The 20,431-nt window shown below is 48.8% G+C and overlaps 1 protein-coding gene across 3 annotated transcripts in view; it reads left to right on the plus strand.

The window, feature by feature from the left end:
* The first annotated feature begins 28 nt into the window (after positions 1-28).
* The window catches only part of Pcgf3 (polycomb group ring finger 3), a 36,834-nt gene continuing 16,431 nt past the window's right edge, over positions 29-20,431 (plus strand). Inside the window, exons 1-7 of one of the 3 annotated variants that reach the window (XM_010641644.3) lie at positions 29-451; positions 3,422-3,671; positions 10,361-10,399; positions 10,676-10,820; positions 11,459-11,576; positions 12,706-12,802; positions 14,275-14,330. In XM_010641644.3, coding sequence (XP_010639946.1) covers positions 11,468-11,576; positions 12,706-12,802; positions 14,275-14,330 — 262 coding nt within the window. In that variant the 5' untranslated portion in view covers positions 29-451; positions 3,422-3,671; positions 10,361-10,399; positions 10,676-10,820; positions 11,459-11,467. Of the gene's footprint in view, positions 452-2,988; positions 3,672-6,375; positions 6,934-10,360; positions 10,400-10,675; positions 10,821-11,458; positions 11,577-12,705; positions 12,803-14,274; positions 14,331-20,431 lie in introns of those variants that run through there. The other 2 variants (XM_010641643.2, XM_033758810.1) reach the window with 2 other exon arrangements.

The raw sequence follows: 20,431 nt of genomic DNA on the forward strand, positions 1-20,431 counted from the left end.
AGTCCGGCGCCCCTCGGCGGGCAGGCGGGGAGGTGGGGAGGCGGGACCCTGAGAGGGCAGGACCCTGACCAAGCTGGAACCCGACCAGGGCACCCCGGACCAGGAAACCCGGACCTGGCTGGATCCTGACACGGGCAGGACCCCGACCAGGCTAGACCCCGAGCAAGGCTGGACCGGGACAAGCCAGGACCCTGGATTAGGCAGCAACCCGGGCTTGCCTAGACCCCGAAATAGCCTGGACCCTGGACTGGGCAGTACTCCAGACTAGCGAGGACCCCGACCAGGCGCGAAGTGGGATTATGGAATACTCCGACTAGGCTGAATCCCATGAGGACAGGACTTTGGAAGGATAAAAACCTCTCACAGGCAGGACCCTAAGAAGGACAGAACCCAGGAACAGGCTAGACCCTGACACGCAGGAGGAACTGTGGAGGGCCATTCAGTAAGGAAGGTCAGTCCCTGGGACTGGTCAGGACTCACAAAGTGCGGGGACCCCAACAGGTCTCTGAGAAGAGCCCGGACCTCAGTATAGGTCGATGGGGAGGGTCAAGCCCTTGGACCTTTGCGAAGTGTCATCGAGCAGGGCAGGACCTGAGGGCTGGTTAGGGCCCAGAGAATGCCAGGACAACTGAGGGAGTCCAAGTCAAGACAGGTCATGTAGAAGGGACAGGATCCCAGACCATTCCCACCGTGGGCTGGGACAAGGCCACATAAAGGTTGAGGCTCTCAGACAAGCCCACTGGGAAGTACTGGGACACCAGTGTCATCCTCAAACAGGTCAGGAGCCCTGGCACAAATCTCTGAGCTCTTTTGGGACCCTGAGACAGCCTTTTTGACCCTGGAAGGCTGGAATTCCGAGGTTATACTATGAGGAAGTCTCCTGACATGGTAAAGATCCCAGGTGACCAGGTCCTGTTAAGGAGGACCATCATTAGAGAACTTTGGGACAGGCCCTAGGCCGGGGGTGGGGGTGGGGCTGAGCTCTGAACAGCTATACCCCGAGTGCCCTGAAGGTGCCCTGGGTCTGCACAACTGGCCACCTGGACCCCCCTGCTGTGCAGGCTCAGGCATGTGAGAGCCTGGTCACATGAGCCCCACAGGTTCAAAATCCACTCTTTTCATGAGACCCCTCAGTATCCTGACATCATGAGTTTCTGGGTTAGCTCCACAGACCTTCAGCAGGTACCTGAGCAAGGATCTGGGGCCAGCGGCAAGGCAAGGTCAGGCTTGTCCTTCTGACTCTTAAGGATTTAAGGGCCCAGGGTGTCGTGAACAGGGTACTTGGTGCCCAGATCCAGAAAGTTGCCTGCTACCTGCTCTGTGCCCTCCTGATGGGCTATGGATCTCACATGCCTCTGCCTCAGTCAGAATCCAGCACCTTCACCCTCCTGCCTCTTCCCTCTCCCACAGAGTCTTAGGGAGCACCCAGTGTCCAGGGGTCTTCAGGAGTAGGCAGGAAGATGAGTCCAAGCTGGGGCACATGGCCCAGGTCCTAAAGTATAGAGTACTGGGGTACAGGGTAGCAAGTCGGCACCTTGACTCTGCTCCAGAGAGGAAGGAGAGGCGTTAGTGGATCTTGGGGAACAGTCTTGGTTTCTCTGAAAACTTCAAAGTGGCCTTTTATCTAGAGTATGTCTGTGTGTTTCTTTGGTTTGTAAGTGATCATGGAAAGAGAAGTAGGTGGAGATTTGATGCTGCACGAGGTATTAGCAGCTCACTGAGTGCTGCTCTTGATGAGGGTGGGCAGACCTTATGGGAAGTGTCTCTAGAAAACAGAACCCACAGGATAGGGCCTTGCCCAGCCCAGTGCCCAGAGTGGCCTCTGTAGTCATCGAGGGGTGTCTGTTGGTAGGCGAGTGGATGCCAAGTTGAGGGGTGAAGGAAGGCTCACGGAGGGATCATCTAGAGTTAGCAGCAGGGAAAAGCCTGAGTCTGAAGTTCTAGGCTCTCTGGACTCTAAGAGGCATCATTGAACTGGCTGGTTCTGGGATTCACTTCCACTTTATTTTGTTTGTTTTTTTGTTTTGTTTTTTGAGACAGGGTCAGTCTGTGTAGTCCAGGCTGACTTTGAACTCACAGTGTAGGCCGGGCTGGCCTTGATCTCGCAGCAATCCTCCTGCCTCAGCCTCAGAAGTGCTGGGATTACAGGCATACACCACAATGCCCATCAAGAAACCACTTTAGATTCCTTAACACTGTCAACTGAATGGTGCCCTTGAATGGGTCAGCCTAAGAACTTGCATTTCCACTTGTAGCCACACTTGGGACTTTTGTGCCAGTGCTTACTTCTGATTTTTCTTTTTTCTTTTCTTTCTTTTCTTTTTTAATATCCTTTACTGTTTTTAAAACTTCATTTGCTTTGTGAAGTTTTGGAAGACTAGAAATACTGAATATATATTCAAGTTAGATTAGGCTCTTCATTTTTCTGTTTCTGGGTATTAAAGGTACGATAGTGTGCAATGGTTGTATACATGTTGCAGTGGAATAAGTCACCCTGAGACTTGGTGCTCCAAGCGAGCACCAACAGTCGCCCTACGTGTTCTATGGGTCAGGGACCCAAGCCTGGTCTGGTAGGTCACCTTACAGTCTCTGTAGGTCAAGGACCCAGGTCTGGCCAGGTGGGTTACCCTGCAGTCTGAGACAGGGCCTCAGGCCTGGCCTCGTGGATCACCCTACAGCAGCCCCTGTGGGTAGAGCCCTAGGATACTGGCTGTGTGCCTCACCTGAGGTCTCTATGGGCAGTATACCTGTCTAGGCTCCTTCCCACAGCAGTTGCCTGAAGACCAGTTTTTCTTGGAACCTCTCAAAGGCAACCGAGGGGGAGCAAGTGACAGGAAGGAAGTCACAGGCTTTACAGCATAACTCAGGAATGGGTCGCATCACTTTGCTGAATGCTCTTTTCTAGACGTGGGACACATGGCCCCTGTGAAGACTTGAGGGGAAGAGACCCCACAGGGTGAGCATGCCAGGAGGTGGGTGGGGCCTGCAGTAGTATTGTAAGCCTGACATCAGGTTGGAGGTGCTATGTGGCCCACACCCAAGAACATGCTGTGAGCAAGTCAAGAGTGCGTGTAGAGCGGTGTGTTCCAATGGGATGCTGTCACAGCTGAGATCATTTTCATGCATGAACCTTATGAATGAGGGAAGATAAGTTACAATTTTAAAAAGTACCTAGGAATTCTGACCACCTAGAATACCATGGTAAGCCATGAGACCCCTCCAGATTGAATCAGGAATGTATGGTGCTGAGTCTTCTAACTGCCCCAGGCAAGGGTCTCCTAGCATTATTCCTTCCACCTGTCTGGTCCCAAAAACTGACCTTTGTAAGGATTTTTTCTTAACCATTTTCATTATGTGGAGAAAGTGTTTTTCCTAGTACTTTTCATATTGTGTGCTTGGTTATGTGTCCTCTTTGAAATAGTGTACAAGACATGAGATCCTGAAGAGTTTGGGGTATTTGTACCCTTCAGAGTATGATGCTCCAGAAACCCTCTGCGGCAGGAGCTCCTGTGCCTGGCTGGCTCCTCCAGTGAGATCCCGGACCCAATACTGCCCCTCCTCTGACTCAGGGCTAGGGATGTAGCCCAGGGCGCCCACCCAGGGCCACCTCTCTCCTCCCTGCTCTCTCTAGACCTTGGAAGGTTCCACTGCGAGATCACAGGGCTGCTGGGGTAAGTAAGGAAGGAATCCTGTGCCATTGACTGGAATTGTTTATTTAGGTTGTTTGATTCAAATTATAAAACGAGATTCATTTGGGTCTAATCTGTTGCTCTTTATTTAATGGCAGGATTTGTTTCATTTACATTCATATTTGATTGATGTTCAGAGTTAGATATAAAGTTGAAGATGTGATCTTTCTTTTCTTTTGAAATGTGTTGAGGCTCAACTGTCACCCTTCTCCTGTAGTTAATGTTGTGAAAATGCTATGCAATTCATTGTTCTTCAAAAATTGGAACTGTTCTTCAGCTCCACAATGGTGGTTTGTCATTCAGTTTTTAAAATGTGAGGTCCTTTAAAACAATAGTAAAATATCTTTCTGATCTACCAGAGCCAAATCATGAGAACCAGAGGTCCAAGAGCCGCTGTGAGTGCTGCGCCAGTGCTCCTGTGGAGCCACCCAGTGCTCCAGGAAACTCAGCTGCCAGAGTGTATCCCTTATTTGCCCATGGTGATGCCGATTTACTTTTTTGAAGAGAAATTGTAGTGTTTAGATAAATGTAGAAGGTGGAAGTTAATTAAGAGTTTGTTTGGGGTTTTTTTGGAAATGCATTGGTATTTGTTTGATTTTGCTATCCCCAGATAGCAAACCCCAGATGTTTAGTAAACGCATAAAAAGAAAGGTGTCCACAGATGGCCTCAAAGCCCATTGTGCTAAAGGTCCTCTGTGGGTGTTGTAGAGCCTTGTGGGGTCCTGTGGGCCCATGGGTGCTAGATGGGTCTCATGGGGCCTTATGTGTCCCATGGGTCCTGCTCTGTCTCTTGGTTCCTGAGCAGGACATAGTCAGATTAGGTGCCCCATGCCAATCATAACTAAAGCTGATTGTGACCGATGCTCACTGTGGCTCTGCTCTGAAGACCATGTGTGTATTGCCTGCTTTGATTCAATGGCTAAAGCCATCAGAATGCTCCTTGGTCACCCCCTTAGCCAAGTGTGGGAATAGGGAGAGGCACTGGCATGCCAGGAGGCTGGGGCTTTCTTTATTTCAAAGGACTTTACTTTTTTATTCAAATGTTTATAAGAAATAAAATACAGAGAAGCTGAAAGAATTACGTGCTGAGCATCTGCTGTGGTCTGAATATGTGTACTCCCTCCAAGCTCACAGATTGGAATCCTAACCCCAATATAGCAACATTACAAGTGGGCCTTTGGGAGCTCTGCCCTCACGAACAGGATGAGTGCCTTATAAAAAATGCCTAGACCCCCTTCCCTCACGCTGCACCAGATACATCAGCGTGAAAGCACCTGAAAGGCAGGGTCTGCACTGCCTTGTGTACTATACAGCCTCCGGCACTGAAAAATTCATTTCTGTTGTTTGTGAGCTACCAAGTTTAGAATATTTTGTAGTAGCAACCCAGATAGATGAAAAAGGACCCTAACACCAGAAACACAATTTTCTGTTTGATATATTTGCTTCATTTTTCTCTATGCATCTTTTCACTCTTGTGAAGTCTTAAAGCAGCTGCACAGTGTGGTGACACCTGAAGTAACTTAGGGTTTGAGACAGTAACAGGAGAAGGTAAACAGACATGTCACTACATTAGCTAGTTTCTAGCCAGATCTTTTCAGCAGATACTCCTCAGCATTTTTTCTGAGCCAGATACGTCAAGTCTGGCCACATAGGACCATGTTCAAGGAGTCCCAAGTCCTCGTGTGGGTGGTGTTCTTCCCTGCTGCCTCCTTGCTCAGGGAGTCCATCCTGATTGTGCTCAGAGAGTCCTCATGCATAGTCTTGTCCCTCCTGGCCATACAGAGTCAGGTGGCATTTGGAGGAGCTTACAAGTGTATGGTCTCTGCTCTGTGAGGTGTTAGGCTCAAGGACACCCTGGCTGGTGATTTTCCAAAAAGACTGATTCTCCTTCCAGTAGAGTTTGCCACCGTGAGAAGGGGAGAGATGCAGGGGTGCGTCCGAGGCTTCCTGTGGTGGCCAGAGTGACACATGAAGTGCCGTCCAAACGTGAAGCCCAGGGAATCCCTGGGGTTGGCCCTGCAGGCACTTCTGAACCCATACCCCAGCCTGGAAGATGAGTGTCAGCACAGCCCTGTAATGTGTTGTGGACACAGCCCAGAGAGAAGTGTGCTGCTGCTTTTTCAGGGAAGGTTTTAACTGGTGTAGGCAATTTTACCATCAGAGGACAGCCATCAATATCACCCAGCATTAGCCATGAGAGGAACCTGCAAGAGTCCTGGGGACACAGTTGGGAGAGAGATGGCAGTCAGGTCCTCAGCCAGTGTGTGCCAATGACTCCCTCACAGTGGCCACAGAAGGGAAGATGCTATTGTCACAACAATGTGTTGCTGATGGTGACAGGTCACAGGCCAGCAGGGCAGCAATGGCTGGGACAGGTGCAGGTCTGTCACTGGCTGTCGACTTTGTAAAAGAGCTCATTTGTGTGTGTGTGTGTGTGTGTGTGTGTGTGTGTCTGTGTGTGTTTCATAGTAAAGATTGAACCCAGGGCCTTAATATTGAGCTATAGCCCTTTCTCTTTTTGTTTAGTGTTTTTTTTTTCTTTTTTTAGTAAAACATTTATTGGTACATTTTAGTTATGCATAATGATAACATTCATCATAGGAAATTTGTACCAGTACGTTATTTAATTTTTATCTTGAAGTGGGGTCTTGCTAAGTTGCCCAAACTGGGCTTGAAGTTGGAGATCCTCCTGCCTCAGCTTCCCTGGGTTCTAGGATAACAGGTGTGCACCACCATGCCAAGCTCTGCTTTTGCGTTTTTCTCAGAAACTCTTTAGTGCTATGATAGTGCTGGCCTAGGCTCTGGGGACCCTCTTGGAAAGTGATAGGTGGTACTCCAAGCACCTGCTCTGATAGGTGTCACTTTGCTCACGCCTCGGCCTGACCTCAGGCCCATCACCCACTTTAATGGGGTGCATCCTGTCAAATCGAGTATTTATGACTGTTCTTGTCCCCCAAGGCTTTGTAAGAAGCTGGGAAGCATGGTTTTTGGTTTCCAATCTGTAAGCAGCACCAGGATGGTAAGGCAAGTTTAATTTCCAGTTCTAAATTTTCACATACATTTCTGTGGTGAATTAGGGCCCAATGACCAGGTGGTGACCAGACTCAAGGCCTGCGGACCCAGCCCAGTGCAGGTTGCTGGGAGGAACCCTTGAGCACGCCCAAGAATCAAGGGAGCAGGAAGGAGCTCTGAGGCTCAGTACCACAGTGGAATTCTGCTCTCATTGGCCTGTAAGAATTGTGAAGTAAGCCAGGCAGGGTGGCACATACCTTTAATCCTAGCACTTTAGGAGACTGAGGCAGGAAGAGAGCCAGTCTGCGCTTCTCAGTAACTGAGACCCTATCTCAAAACCACTTCTCAGGGTTGTAATTTAAAAAATGAGATATGAAGCCCCCCTCATTCCTTTTCCCTTCAGTCCAGAAACAGACATGCTGCAGGGTGTGTGCATCCCGGGACACACCAAATAGCACCCTCCCATAGTAGGTGAAAACAGCGAGGCCCACTGGGGGCCATCTGTTTTCTTCAGTCTGTGGCGTTTTTTTTCAGTTTCTGGTGTTCTTCAGTAATCCAGTGAACTTATCTTTCATGAAGTTAATGGCTCCTCATTTTGTTTCACAAGTCTCCTTGCCTGAAGTCAGAAGGTCATTCTCCTTGGTATCTTCCCTGTCCTTATCCACATGTGGTTGGGTGGTACCAGGTACCAAGTAGGGGTTTCATTGGTCTTTCTGCTTTAGCCACTAGGGGTGATGTCTGCTGTCCTTTTTAAATTGTCGGATATGCTTTTCCTCATAAGCGCATCCACACATGCTGCAGTCCACCAGCCTAGAGCTGACCTGAGGGTCCTCCTGAGCCCTGGCCTCACTGTCCTGGCCCAGCCAACTTGTCTCTGGCCAGGCTTGCCCTTGGGGAGCCCTGTGTCCTGGGGACATCCCCATGTGGTCTTCTGTGTGCAGCCTTACTTGTGGGTGTCCTCCGCCTGCACTCTGCCTGCCCAGGATGTGGCAGGGGGGCCATCAGCTTCACTTGCTGTCTCCTGTGCTTGTTCAAGCAAGGGACTCGTGCTAAGGCTGTTTGGACGTGCTAAGTCTGTGAGCAGTTGTGTGTGGTAGTGAGGGCCTCCTCATAGAGCTGTTTTTGGTTAAAGATAATTCCTTCTAGTCTTAGTTGAAGAATTTTTAAGCCAGGTATGGTGGCACATACCTGTAATCCCAGCACTGGGGACTGAGGCAAGAGGATTACTTTGAGTTCAATACGCTGTCTCAAAAAGAAGAAAAAAAGGAATTTTAAAATCATGAATGGCAATGGATTGTATTATATTTTGTTTATTAATTGATTTTTGAGACAGAGTCTCACTTTGTAGTTCAGGCTAGCCTTGAACTCACTATGTAACCCAGGCTGTCCTTGAACTTGTGGCAATCCTTCTGCCTCAGCCTCCCTGGTACAGCAATGGATTTTATCAAATGATTTCTATGTGTCAGTTGGGAAGAGCGTGTTTTTCTCCTTTAACCTTTAGTCATAAGTGACACTTTTTCCTCATGTGGCCCCCCTGCTGTGTTGTAGGGATTAGCCTCACTGGCAAATGGCCTTGCCTGTTGTGTGTTGCCAAATGAGAGTGGCTGATGTTCTGCTCAGGCTTGGGCAGGTCTGTAATCTTCCTCTCAGCTTCAACCTTGTCAGGGTTTGGTGTATACGGGAGTTAGTCGTCTGAGTAAGTTGTAAGTCCTGTCTTTGACTTTGAGGTTTTTTGTTTTTTTTTTTTTTTCGTTTTTTTTTTTTTTATCCCGGTGCTGGGAATTGAGCACAGACCTCCAACATGCTAGGCAAGCACTCGCACACACAACTGAGCTGCACCCTGGCCAGAGCATACTTTTTTGTTGTTGTTATTGAGAAAAGTGGTTTGTTCTCAGGTTGGGTAGACCCACCTTGGAGACTCCTAGTTCTGGAGTTTTTTGTTTGTTTGCTTGTTTGTTTGTTTGCTTGTAAGTATTCTCTATATTTGTCATGGAAGTTAGTCAAGTTTTCTTTTTTTTTTTTTTCCTCATTGAGTTTATTGGTACTTTTCAGGCATACAGTACAGTTACATTCATCATTGGGATCCTGTACCTTTACGTGACAGGTCTTGGTTCTCATTTTCTGGTGCATTCTTTGAGGGACATTTTGTAACTACCTCCTCAGCCTCTGTAGTAGGTACAGCATGGATTTTCTGCACTTGCCCCAATTCATTTGGATTATTTTCTAGCAGTTTATCATTTTCTTACCATTTCCATTTTTATTGGCATAAAGTTGTTCTCAGTGCTGTTCACACTAGGCGTCCCGAAGGCCATGGTCAGCACTGCAGCCCAGTAGTGCTCGTCCTCCCTGCTTGCTTAGAGTTTGTCACTCTTTCATACTAGGTAACTTACCTGTCTAAGATGTCGTCTCCATGGGGTGTGTGGCACCCAGGTCAGGAGCCCATTGCTGAACCACTGTTCTTTGAACCATAGGCCACAACTTAACAAAAATTAAATAAAATGACAACTTTAATTCCTCGGTCCCACAATGGCCTTTTAAGCACTAGCATTCTCCTGTGCTTAGAAGCTGCCGTCCTGGGCAGGGGACAGTTCAGGACAGGCCTGGCTGTAAGCAGCTCATCTGCTCATCGTCTGAACACATCCCCGGGAGCACTGGCTCTTCTTCACTGTCTTTTTGGTGAAAGTTAACAAGCTTTAAGATTGGTTGATTAAAAAATGCAGTTGTTGAAGAACTTGCAGGGTAGGAATGACCGTGTGGGAACAGGAGGACAGTCCTGGATGTGGATGCTAGGGCTGCTTGTTTCTGAACTGCCCACATCCCTGTGTCATCCCAGAGCCCTGGGCTTCTCCCTAGCAGAGCCCTGGAGAGTGGCTTGCAGGACAACACCCGGGGAGCCCAGCAAGGCTCCAGGGCTCCCTCACGGCACAGCAGCCACTACATGCCTGGTCCAGGAGGCAGAGTTCTTGTGTGGTCACCCATGTCATGCTGACAGGGGCTTCCCAGCCATACCTACTGTCCTATTGTTGCGCTCAGCCATTAGTGCTGTGAACTCAGCGCTCACTGTCCTTGTCCTCTGAGCCCCGGCCCTGGACCCAGTGCCCACATGGTCCTCGGCACAGTTTCCCTGAGAGTGGACAGGATATCTGTGACCCAGAGAGAAGATGGCTCAGTATGGATGTCAGGATGCAGAAATCACAGGCTTCACGTGAATCCAGTGATAAAGTTTGCCGTTTGCTGCCCCTCCCTAGGCCCTGCACCCTGGTCTCCCCTGAGGGCCTCTGCAGGCCCCACATGCCACCCACCCACCCCACTCCACCTCGGGGTTGCATCTCTGCTTGTCATTTTCTTTCTTTTATTTATTTATTTTTTGTGGTACCAGGGATGGAACGTGGGGCCTTGTGCTTTCGAGGCAGGCAGTGGAACCACTGAGCTAAATCCCTGGCCCTCTGCTCGTCATTTTCAATGGCTTCTGGGATAGTCTGGGTTTGGGGACACCACACTATGTCTCCGTGATAGAGTCTCCTTCATCATGGCTAATTCTCATTTTCCTTCACCTGTGTTGCATAAGTAAACAGGCAGGTATGCTTCAGGCAAGGTGCAGAGCTGCGGGAGGGTGCCCTGTGTCCTCCCACAGTGACACTGGATCTGCTTCCCCACAGGCTTCACCATGTAGCAGGGACTCCAGCGCTCCCTTGCAGGTGAGTGCAGGGCAGTGCCTTCCTTCCCGCAGTGGCTGGGAGTTGATGCGTTGTGCTGAGTGTGATGCTTGGTACAAGTTTCAGGGCCATGGAGAAGGTCCTAGAAGCATCATCTTCAAACACCAGCTGGAGTTATTTGTACCTGGTTTTCCTCTCCGTGTTTCAGATAGGGCTGTGGAGTTATCTCAGCACTCCAGAGGGAGGGCCTGGGTGGCAGTGTTATTCAAGGGCCACATCAGTGCTGTGATCAAGGTAACAGTGTTGTTTTTCTGCTAGAAAAACAATGGAAAGAGAGCAAGGGCCAGAAGAAAGGTGCAGAAGTGAACCAGAGAGCAGCGTGAGGAGGCATCATCACATCCGCATGGTGGCCTGAAGCTTCCATGCCACGGCAGGAGGAGGAACTCGCAGTCATCCAGAGGAGGTGGGGCCCAGATGGGTCTTCACTCACAGGGCCTGCTATCCAGAGGCAAGGGGTCTCTGTCCACCAGACCTACCACTCAGTGGAGGCAAAGGGGCTCCATCTGCAAGTTCTCTTCTGTGTGTGGGTCTTGAGTCACTGCTAGGTGCTTACTACATCCCTAGGATGCCTTTCTGTGCTCTAGACCAGGCAGCCCTACCCCCACACCCTCCACCCCAGCTGCTTGAGTGGGCTCTGCCCTCGCCTGGTGTCCCGGCAGTCCAGCCCTGTATCCCCTGCTCCAGGCATTTCTCTGCCTACCTTCCTCTGCTCCATAAAGTCCCCTGCCACTGAGCTTGCCTAACCCACACTTAGTGGGATGGAGAGGAGGGTGTGGGAACGGAGGCTAGGGTCCCTCAGGAGCAAGTCTGGAAGCCCGAGAGGGCACGTCCCCTATGGCTGCAGTATGCCATGGGGACTGTGGTGGGGTCATCTCGGTCCAGTATTATAGTTGGCAGTAGACAGTGTCCTCCAGCTAGAGAAGTGGGTTCAGTGCTGGTGGCTCACACATGTTGTGCTGGGGCCATTGCCACCACTGAGCCTTGGACAGCACGCTTAGTAGCAGTTGGTGATGCTAGTTAATGTGTGTATTTTTCCTGCAGAAGCCAAAGATGTTGACTAGAAAGATCAAACTCTGGGACATAAATGCCCACATCACCTGCCGCCTGTGCAGTGGGTACCTCATTGATGCCACGACAGTGACAGAGTGCCTGCATACATGTAAGTATGGTCAGTACTCCAGCCAGCCCCGTAGTCTTGAGGGCCGTTTGTCCTGTTTCCCAGCAGCTTCAGCCTGGGCCTGAGGGCAGCCGGGCTGGGAAAATCACTTCAAACTAAAAATGCCATGGTAATTCCCTGGAGTGAGGCTTCTTTAGGAGCATGTAGTGCAGGAAGGGGCTTTCTGCGGTCAGCACATCAGTTCCTGAGGAAAGTGTTCGTATCTGGCAGGGAGACATGGCTCTGTCTTAAGCTGGAGTAAAGTCCTGACATCTTTCAGAGTAATCTGCTGATTCTTTGCCCCTCTGACCATCTGGGCTCTCAGCTTGTGTGGGAACAGCGGGTAGATGATGTGGTCACCGGGGGCCATGGCTGCTGGTGACTAAGGTCATGTACCTTGTCAAAGTGAATTCGGAGTACACATGATTTCCAATTTTATACTTTCCCCTTAGGAAATACTTGCCAATTTTGATAGAATTTTTATTTTAAAATTAGTTAGGGATTTAGCTCAGTGGTGCTGCCACCGCCTGCCTCACAAGCACAAGATCCTGAGTTTGATCCCCGGTACCCAAAACATAAATAGCCGGGCATGGTGGTGCACACCTGTAATCCCAGCACTCAGCAGGCTAAGGCAGGAGGATCACTGTGAGTTAGACCAGCCTGGGCTACACAGTGAGTTCCAGGGCAGTCTCAACTACATAGTGAGACCCTGTCTCTAAATAAGTAAAATAAAAGTTAGTTGTCTTGGTAGAAACTGGCAGGCATACTTTTTTTGTTTTTTTAGGTGATTTTCATTGATATTTACCTAGTTTTGCTACACAAAAAATGTAATCTTTTAGGTCAAATTAATGAAAAATTTAAATGTTAGTTGTATTCAGTGGCTTTATAGCCCTTCACCTTTTGCCTGTTGCCTCCTCCCTGTCCCCTTCCCATGCAGTCCCCAAGCCTGGGTCAAGTAGGGTAGGCACCTAGGCACATCCAGAACCTTCATATGGGAGCTGGGGCCCTGTGCAGGGGTGGCCAGGTATGCAGTAGGTGAGGTAGAACATGCTCCCGGCTGCCGTGGGGCTCAGTGGGTGCAGGGTGCCAGCCCCGTCTCCGTGCGGGTCCCCTCATCTGGGCGTACTGACAGTCTGCAGGAGCTGCCTGGTGAAGTACCTGGAGGAGAACAACACCTGCCCCACCTGCAGGATCGTGATCCACCAGAGTCACCCGCTGCAGTACATCGGGTGAGTGTTCCCGGCCACCACACATTGTTTACTGCCCAAATGGCAGCAGGTGTGAGCTAGGCCCCCGGTTCCGGAACTTCAGGGCTGCACTGAACTGGCTGCATCAGGTTAGAAGCAGAAGGTAGTCTTGGATGCACCTTTGTGCAGAGCAGCAGTGTGGCCCTTGGCATGGGGCAGGATACAGGGCTGAAGGGCTGCCTAGCGGAGCCTTCATTTCTCATATAGAGCTTCTGGGTGGGGTCCGCTGAGGAAACGAAACACCCCCATGCCACTCAAGGGAGGCAGGGAGAAGTCTGGAGACAGGCTCTGGAGATAAGCTTCTTACTCTGGAGTTGTACAAGGTGTCATACGTGATGGAGAGCACATGGACAGTGCAGGATCCCCACAGAGAAAGGGTCCAGGTCACAATGGGAGCAGCCAGCTCTCAGCAGCCTTCCTGCTTCCGGGGCAGCACTCCTGAATCCTGCTCCTCCAGCTTTCCTTGCTGTGACCAGCATGCCTCTCCGTGTGCTATCTGATTCCTTGATGAGTCTCTTGCTCACACTGGCATCCCTAGGAGAAGCCCCATGGCCAGTGTGGCCTGTGGGGTGGACATTGAGAGGCGTCCAAAGGCTATTGATTGGTGTTACCCACATCGAGGGTGGGTACCTTTAATCCTAGCATCACATTCTTAATCCTAGCATCACACACCCTAGATTTAGCCCCCTTTGAAACATGAGGCTTTGGAAGGGCATTTAGTTACAAACCTTCTTACCTGCTGTCATTATTTGAAATGTTTATAAGCTGGTAGAACCTAAGTTAAAGGATGAATTAGTTTAGGTCATAGATTAAACTTTTTGGCATCAGACTTTTTTTTTTTTTTGGTACCGGGGATTGAACTTGGGTCCTTGCGCTTGCAAGGCAGGCCACCGAACCGCTGAGCTAAATCCCCGGCGACAATGCAGTATTTAAATGTGTGTCCAATTTATTTCACTTAGGAGTATGGTCTCAGGTCCATCCATTTAGCTATAAGTGTCTGAAGCTCATCCTTCCTTATGGCAGAGTAGTACGCCATTGTATTAAAAAAAAGACATCTTTTTTATCTAGTCACCAGCTGATGGGCATTTGGGCTGTTTCCAAAATGTAGCTATTACTGTGCTGCTATAAACTTGGATGTGCATACATCTCTGTGTTAAGATGCTTTTAATTCTTTCAGGAGGATACCAAGAAGAGGTATAGCTGTGTCAAATGGAACCTCTAGTTTTAGTTTTTTGAGAAATCTCCATACTGATTTCCACAGTGATTGCACCAGTCTACCCTCCCATCAGCGGAGGAGAAGGTGCATCAGACATTTTTCATTTACAAGCTAGAAGGAAAATTCCACCAAAACTTGAAGTTTGTGATTCAGAAATTTGGGTTAAGTGGGAAGAAAATGTGTGAGAGTTACAGAATGAACATTTCTGGCTAATCCCATCTGTTCCATTTCTTTGCAGTCATGACAGAACCATGCAGGACATTGTTTACAAGTTGGTGCCAGGCCTCCAGGAAGGTGAGTGTCAGAACCTCCTCAGCCCAGGGTCAGGGGATGTGGTCTTCGCACCTCCCTTTCTTATGTGTCTGCACTCTTAACTCATGTATCTCCTTGGCTGGATTCTCCAGTGTTTTTCAGGGGTGGGTAGACTTCTTTGTAGACTGTTTTAGTCCTAGGAAAAGGCAAAGGATAACTCAAAATAAAATGCTATAAACTAACAAGATGATTATGATAAGAGTTTTAAGTGCAGGTACCAGCGCATGTACCTAAGGAGGCCCCCTGTGCTGTGTCCTCCATCAGTAGCTCCCATTGGGTTCCTCTGTGTCCCCTCCTCTTGCTTCTTGGTGTTTCACCTATAATGTTGTAGTTTGTGTTCCAACAATAAGGATTTCTTAAAACACATAACCATAATCCCCTATTAGATGTAGGAAAGTCATAGTAATTCCTTAATGGGAAGTGTCCATGTTGACGTTTCCGGTTGTCCACGATTTCCTTGTCTTTGGTTTTGGTTGTTTACAGTTGTTTTGTTTTTGAGACAGGGTCTCACTATGTAGTTTAGACTGCTCTGGAACTCACTGTGTAGCCCAGGCTGGTCTCCAACTTGCAGTGATCCTCCTGCCTCAGCCTCCCGAGTGCTGGGATTACAGGTGTGTGCCACCATGCCCAGCCCTTTTTACAGTTGTTTCTATCAGGATCCACATAAGACTTGTGCCCCCAGAATGGACCCCCAGGCCCACTAGGTCCCTTCTGCCTCTGCCTGTACCTTGTCCCGGGGCGTCCCTCTGAACTTGCAGAAGACATGCTATGGCATGTCCTGTGAGTTGGGAGAATTGGCAGTGGGTCCAGGTTGGCTATGGCCCGTGTTTTCAGCAAGCCTACCTTTAGGTGCTTTTCTACGCTGAATGGGTGCTACCTGCATGTCATCCATCCATGCCAGGAGACAGCAGCGCTGTTCTGGTCCTGCTGTTCTTTCTTCATTTCTTAGTTGGAATACATACATAAAATTGTGTCCCTGCTTGGTTTCCTTGAGGTCCGTTGTGTAGGAAAGAAAGGCAGAAGAAAGGCCAAGTCTCCCTCCTGTTTCCATGGTAATAGATGGATGGCTTCCTAGCCTTTCTAGCCACCGGGTCATGCATTCTCAGCTCATTGCTGTTGCTGTCCTTTTGAAGCTAATCCTTTTGCATGTGTCTGGTAGACCACATTGGGCCAGGGTCTCTGTGGTGCCCCTGGTAGTCTTGGGTAGCCACAGCTACTGGTACAGGAGTGATCCTGCATCTTTTCAGGCCCTGGCCTTTCACTGCTATGAGCAGTGCTGTCCAGAGGCTGCAGCCTGCAATGCTCCATGGCTCTGTCCTGAGTCATTTCTGCTGAGAGAGGTGGTGCAGAAAGAGAATGACTTGGACACCTTGTTGCCCCTGCATACCTCAGCTTTTGTTCTCCCCACACCCTATCCCATCCAGTGTGGCCACTGACTGCATGCTGAAGTTGGAGAGGCAGAGGCTTGGAGAGTCAGGATTCTGAGCTCACATCTCCTGTTTGCGGAGACCCCAAGACTGTATCATCCCATGGCCTGCCCACACCACCCCCCGCCTATGTGGATGCCCATCTGTGGTGTGTTGGGCTTTTTTCTGAGTAGTCATAACCTCATTTTTCAGGCCAGAGGCTCTTCCTGGACCTCCAGATAGCCTAGGACACTTGCCTGTGGTGGTGCAGTGATACGCTAGAGCTTAGCCTTGAGTCCCACAGTAGTGTGTACCCCCCCACACCTTTCCAGCTGCTCCTCCCTGTCCTGCTGGTAACAGTGGCTCGCTTGAGGTCTTTCCATTCCCTTGCAGGTGAGAGGTGGGAGATGCAGTTGTTTTTGTTTCTCCATGTTGTTTCCATACTTCAAAACTTGTTTTTCAGAGGCAAATGTATCATAGCATCACCTCCCTCTTTTCCCACATACTGTGTGCATTTATTCAAGCACCACAGGGTTGTGGAGAACTCACTGGTCCTCTGCTGATAGCTATTTACCACCCTTGTCATTTGGTTGGTTTTGTTTTTTTGTTTTTGTTTTTTGAGACAGAGCCTTGATACATAGTTCTGGCTGGCCTTGAACTCACTGTGTAGCCCAGGCTGGCCTTAAACGCGTAACAGTCCTCCTGCCTCAGCCTTCCAAGTGCACCACCACCCCCAGAATCCTGTGCTTATAAAGAGAAGGCACTCTCTTGCAGACACTGGTAAAAGTGCCTGTTGGTTTTATTGTGGTTTGTAGGCCAAGAAGTATCTACGTATTCTCTTTCTGGAGCCCACAGAGCACACCTGGCCTGCTGCCTGAAGTTACATGACGCGTGAGCAGTGTGTTTTCTGCATAGTTGAGAAAAACCAAAGAATATTATATAACATGGGAAAATCATATGAAATGAAATTTTACATTACATGAGTACAATAATACCTTTTGTTCCCAAACACTTGTGTTTGCGAACAATTCAGTTCATGGACAGAAGCATTCAGCAGAAGTTTTCTTCTGTTTGTGACCGCCATGTAAGGTGATGAACATGACTGTGACCATCTTCCCCAGAATCATGGAAGTTCATGAACTCAATGTAGTTTCATTGGAACATTGCCATGCTCATTTGCCGAGTTCCTGTCCACCCTCTCCCTTCTCTGGCAGCACACCACAGACCTCAGCCTCTCCAGCGCCTCGAGTTAACATTCTGTCGAGGCTTAGTGTTACCAGTGCACACCTGTCATGTCCAACAGGGAAGAGGAAAAGTGGGCCACACGTGTCAGGCTATCTTCCTACTGGAGTTATTGCCCAGAGACAGACATCACAGTGTTCTCAGCCCACAAAAAAGTGTGAAAGTTTAAAACAGAATAGTTTATCCCAGAAGAATTCATCACAAAATAGATGAAAGTGAGGCGGCAAAGTAAGCTTCTGATTGGCTCATGTGTTAGCCAGACTCAGAAAGGGTTTATTTACTAGTGCCAGTCCATTAAAGCATGCTGGTGTGCAGCATCGGGAGAAATGTGTCCAGAAACAACGATGTGTTTATGACCATTAGTCTCAGGATGGAAGAGGGTGGAAAAGCGGCAATGGTGTGTGTGTGTGTGTGTGTGTGTGTGTGTGTGTGCGTGCGCGCGCGCGCAGAGCCAGGCTGTGACTTCTTCTCAGTGCCCTTGTCTCCGAGACTTTGGCACTTGGCTCTTGCAGAGTCAGTGCTGGGTGGGATGCTGCAGAATGGCCTCTGATGGTCTTCTTGGACAGCCGAGGGGAATGTACCAAGACCTTCCCAATGGTGTGTGGATTGAAAAATGGCTGGACAAGTTAGCAAAGCTGGTAAAAATGTCAGGCATTTGAGGCTCATGGTTCATTTATTAGCAGGTATCTTGTGGCGAACACCTGAATCTTGTGCTGGCCATGATGGATTTCATTGTTAAGAGTGCTGCTGGGTACAGTGGGTCATATCCACTCTTGTTGCCATGGCTATCTTCAAAGCTCTGAATTTCTGACAGAGTTGAAAACTGAGTGTCCTGACTTCTCCATTACATGAATTTCAGTGACTTAGCAGTGACCAAATGTGTGTGTATTTCTAATATTTTCTGTTCATTTTAAGCATTTCTGTAAATGAGAAGTAGCACTTTAACCACTGTTGTCACACATTGAATGGCTCTGGAAATTGGCTTTGCTGAAGACTTGATCATGTTTCTGAATGAAGTCAATCTAATATCGTAAGGCAAAACAGTACTGCAGAGTATGGAAAGTCACTTCAGCAACTAATGTTGCTCAGCTCACATAATGTCCAGCTGCTTGTGTTGTCAACTTTCTGTCACCATGGTAGGATACCTGAGTCAATCAGCTTATAATGAGAAGTGACTGATTTGGGGTCACAGTTTAGAAGTTTCAGTCCACAGTTGATTGGTCCCATGTCAAGGCAGCCAGCATGGCAGAAGTGTGTGGAGAGCAGAATACTTACCTCGTGGCCAGGAAGCAAGAGACAAAAAGAGAAGGGCCTGGGATCCTACTATCCCCTCGAGGGCATACCCCCAGTGATCTAAGACCTGCCACTGGGCCCCTGCTAAAAGGTTCTACCACTTCCATCTTGGGCACCAAGTCTCCGACAGGAGCTGTGGAGACATCAGAACTGCAGGACTGCTGCAGAGATACCTGAGCCCTCAGAAGTTAGAGAGAGAGGCAAGGTCTGTGTCCTTGCCCAGAGCTGTGGCAGATCCATTCCAAGAGTAGCTACTGACCCAGTGGTGTCCTGGGCATTGATACAAGAGCAAAGGATGCAAACCCATATTTCAAAATACATTTAATGGTGCAGTGGAGGGGCTTCCATCTGACCTTCAAAGTGAAGTGATTAATCTGCAGCTTGATGATTCAGTGAAGAACAAATACCAGGAGAATTCCGTAGCGTTCCACAATTGCGTGCTGTGTGACAACTCGACATTATATCCCTCGGACAGATGTCCGCACTTCTGAGTGGAAGTAAATTTTCAAAGATGATAACATGTAAAATCTCATGACAGATGAACTTTCACATGTCCATTTAGTTTCAATAGGAAGCAGTAATTTTGAACTCCAGCTGGACAAGAGTTATCTCCCCAAAAGGATTCCATTTTTCTTGTTCCAAAAAACTATCCTTGATCATTATTGCTGTATTTTTAATTTCATCAGTAGAAAATTGTGGGTATCTGTTTTTGCTCTGTCACCGAGCTTCTGTGCAGAATGTCAATTCTGCCTGCTGACCACAAGGCAAGATGCTCAGGCCTCCCCCTGCAGGGAGTACACTTGGCCCAGGATGGAGCCCCACTGTGTGCTGGTTGGCTGGATGCTCACTGAGCCTGGGCTTGCTCCTGGTTCCTGAGGCTCAGCCCCTCACCACCACATGGATGCTCACCATGGCCCATGGATATACCTCTATCAGGCTGGTCACCTGGGATGACCAGTTTACCAGGAATGGTCTATAGTCTCAGATGCCTTTTCTACATCTGTCAAGATGGTTGTGTGGATCTCACGAATCCTAGGCAAGTACTCCACCATTGAACTATATCCTCAGCCCTACTTTTTAAAAATTTATTTTAGACAAAGATCTCAATAAGTTACCCAGCCTGCCCTCAAACTTGTGATCCACCTGCCTCAGTCTACTGTGTAGCTTGATTACAGCCTGCACCTCTGCCCGCATCTTTCAGTTTCTTACTATAGGCAGTGGCACAGCTGGCTGTTTGTTCATTGAACACTCTAAAAGGTTCACTATCATTGGTGTAGGGTGTTGCGCTGGTGGAGCCCCAGCTGGTTCCATTTTGCAGTCTCTTCCATAGTAGTGCATCGAGTAATGTGCCCCTGGGCAGCAAGTACACCCTGTCCTGCTCACTGTCGGCAGCTACAGAATTCTGTTGCTCTGTGACCCACGCTTACTGCGGACAATACCTTTGCTGGTTTTACCTTGCCAGTGTCTCTGGTGGCGCTGAGTACAGCGCAGCTGAGTGAAGACTGAGGAATCACCACTGCAGCAGCCACGCCTAGCCAGGCACCTGCTCTCAGACATGCAACAGTTCAATTGTTCTGATTTTTCAGTATTTTGAGTAAGACTTCAACAAGTATCTACCTGGTTTTTTGTTGTTGTTGTTTTGTTTTTTGGTATTAAACCTAGGACCTAATGCTTGCCAGGCAGGCACTGTGCTGCTCAGCTAAATCCCAGGCCCTACCTGGATATCTTTAGGGTTACTAGCAGTAGAATTTTTGTGTCAAAATTACAGTATTTTAGATGTAACATCAAGAATGGCCCCAGTTTAATGTTTCTGCACCTGTATATACCTGATGTTGAGTATTGTTATTTTTGCTATCTTCATGCTTTTCTGTTGATAGGTAAAAGGTAAAGAAACAGGCATTAAACACGAAGTCAGCACTGAGGCTTCTGCCTGCAGTGGTTCCCTCAGAGGCCCCACTGACCAGGCTTCTGTCTCACTTGACAGCAGTGAGTGCTGAGCTCACAGTGCAGAGCTACTTGCTGTGTGCAGTGTGCACGTAAACACATCCAGCTGACCCCTTGCTGTCTTTGTCAGAGCCTATGCATGTCCCTCCTCTGTGTAGATCATGCCTGTGTACCCTTGTTCCTGCACTGCTTCAGTGT

This window comes from Fukomys damarensis, unplaced genomic scaffold (assembly GCF_012274545.1).
Source record: "Fukomys damarensis isolate Sample0158 unplaced genomic scaffold, DMR_v1.0_HiC HiC_scaffold_35, whole genome shotgun sequence".
Lineage (NCBI taxonomy): Eukaryota > Metazoa > Chordata > Mammalia > Rodentia > Bathyergidae > Fukomys > Fukomys damarensis.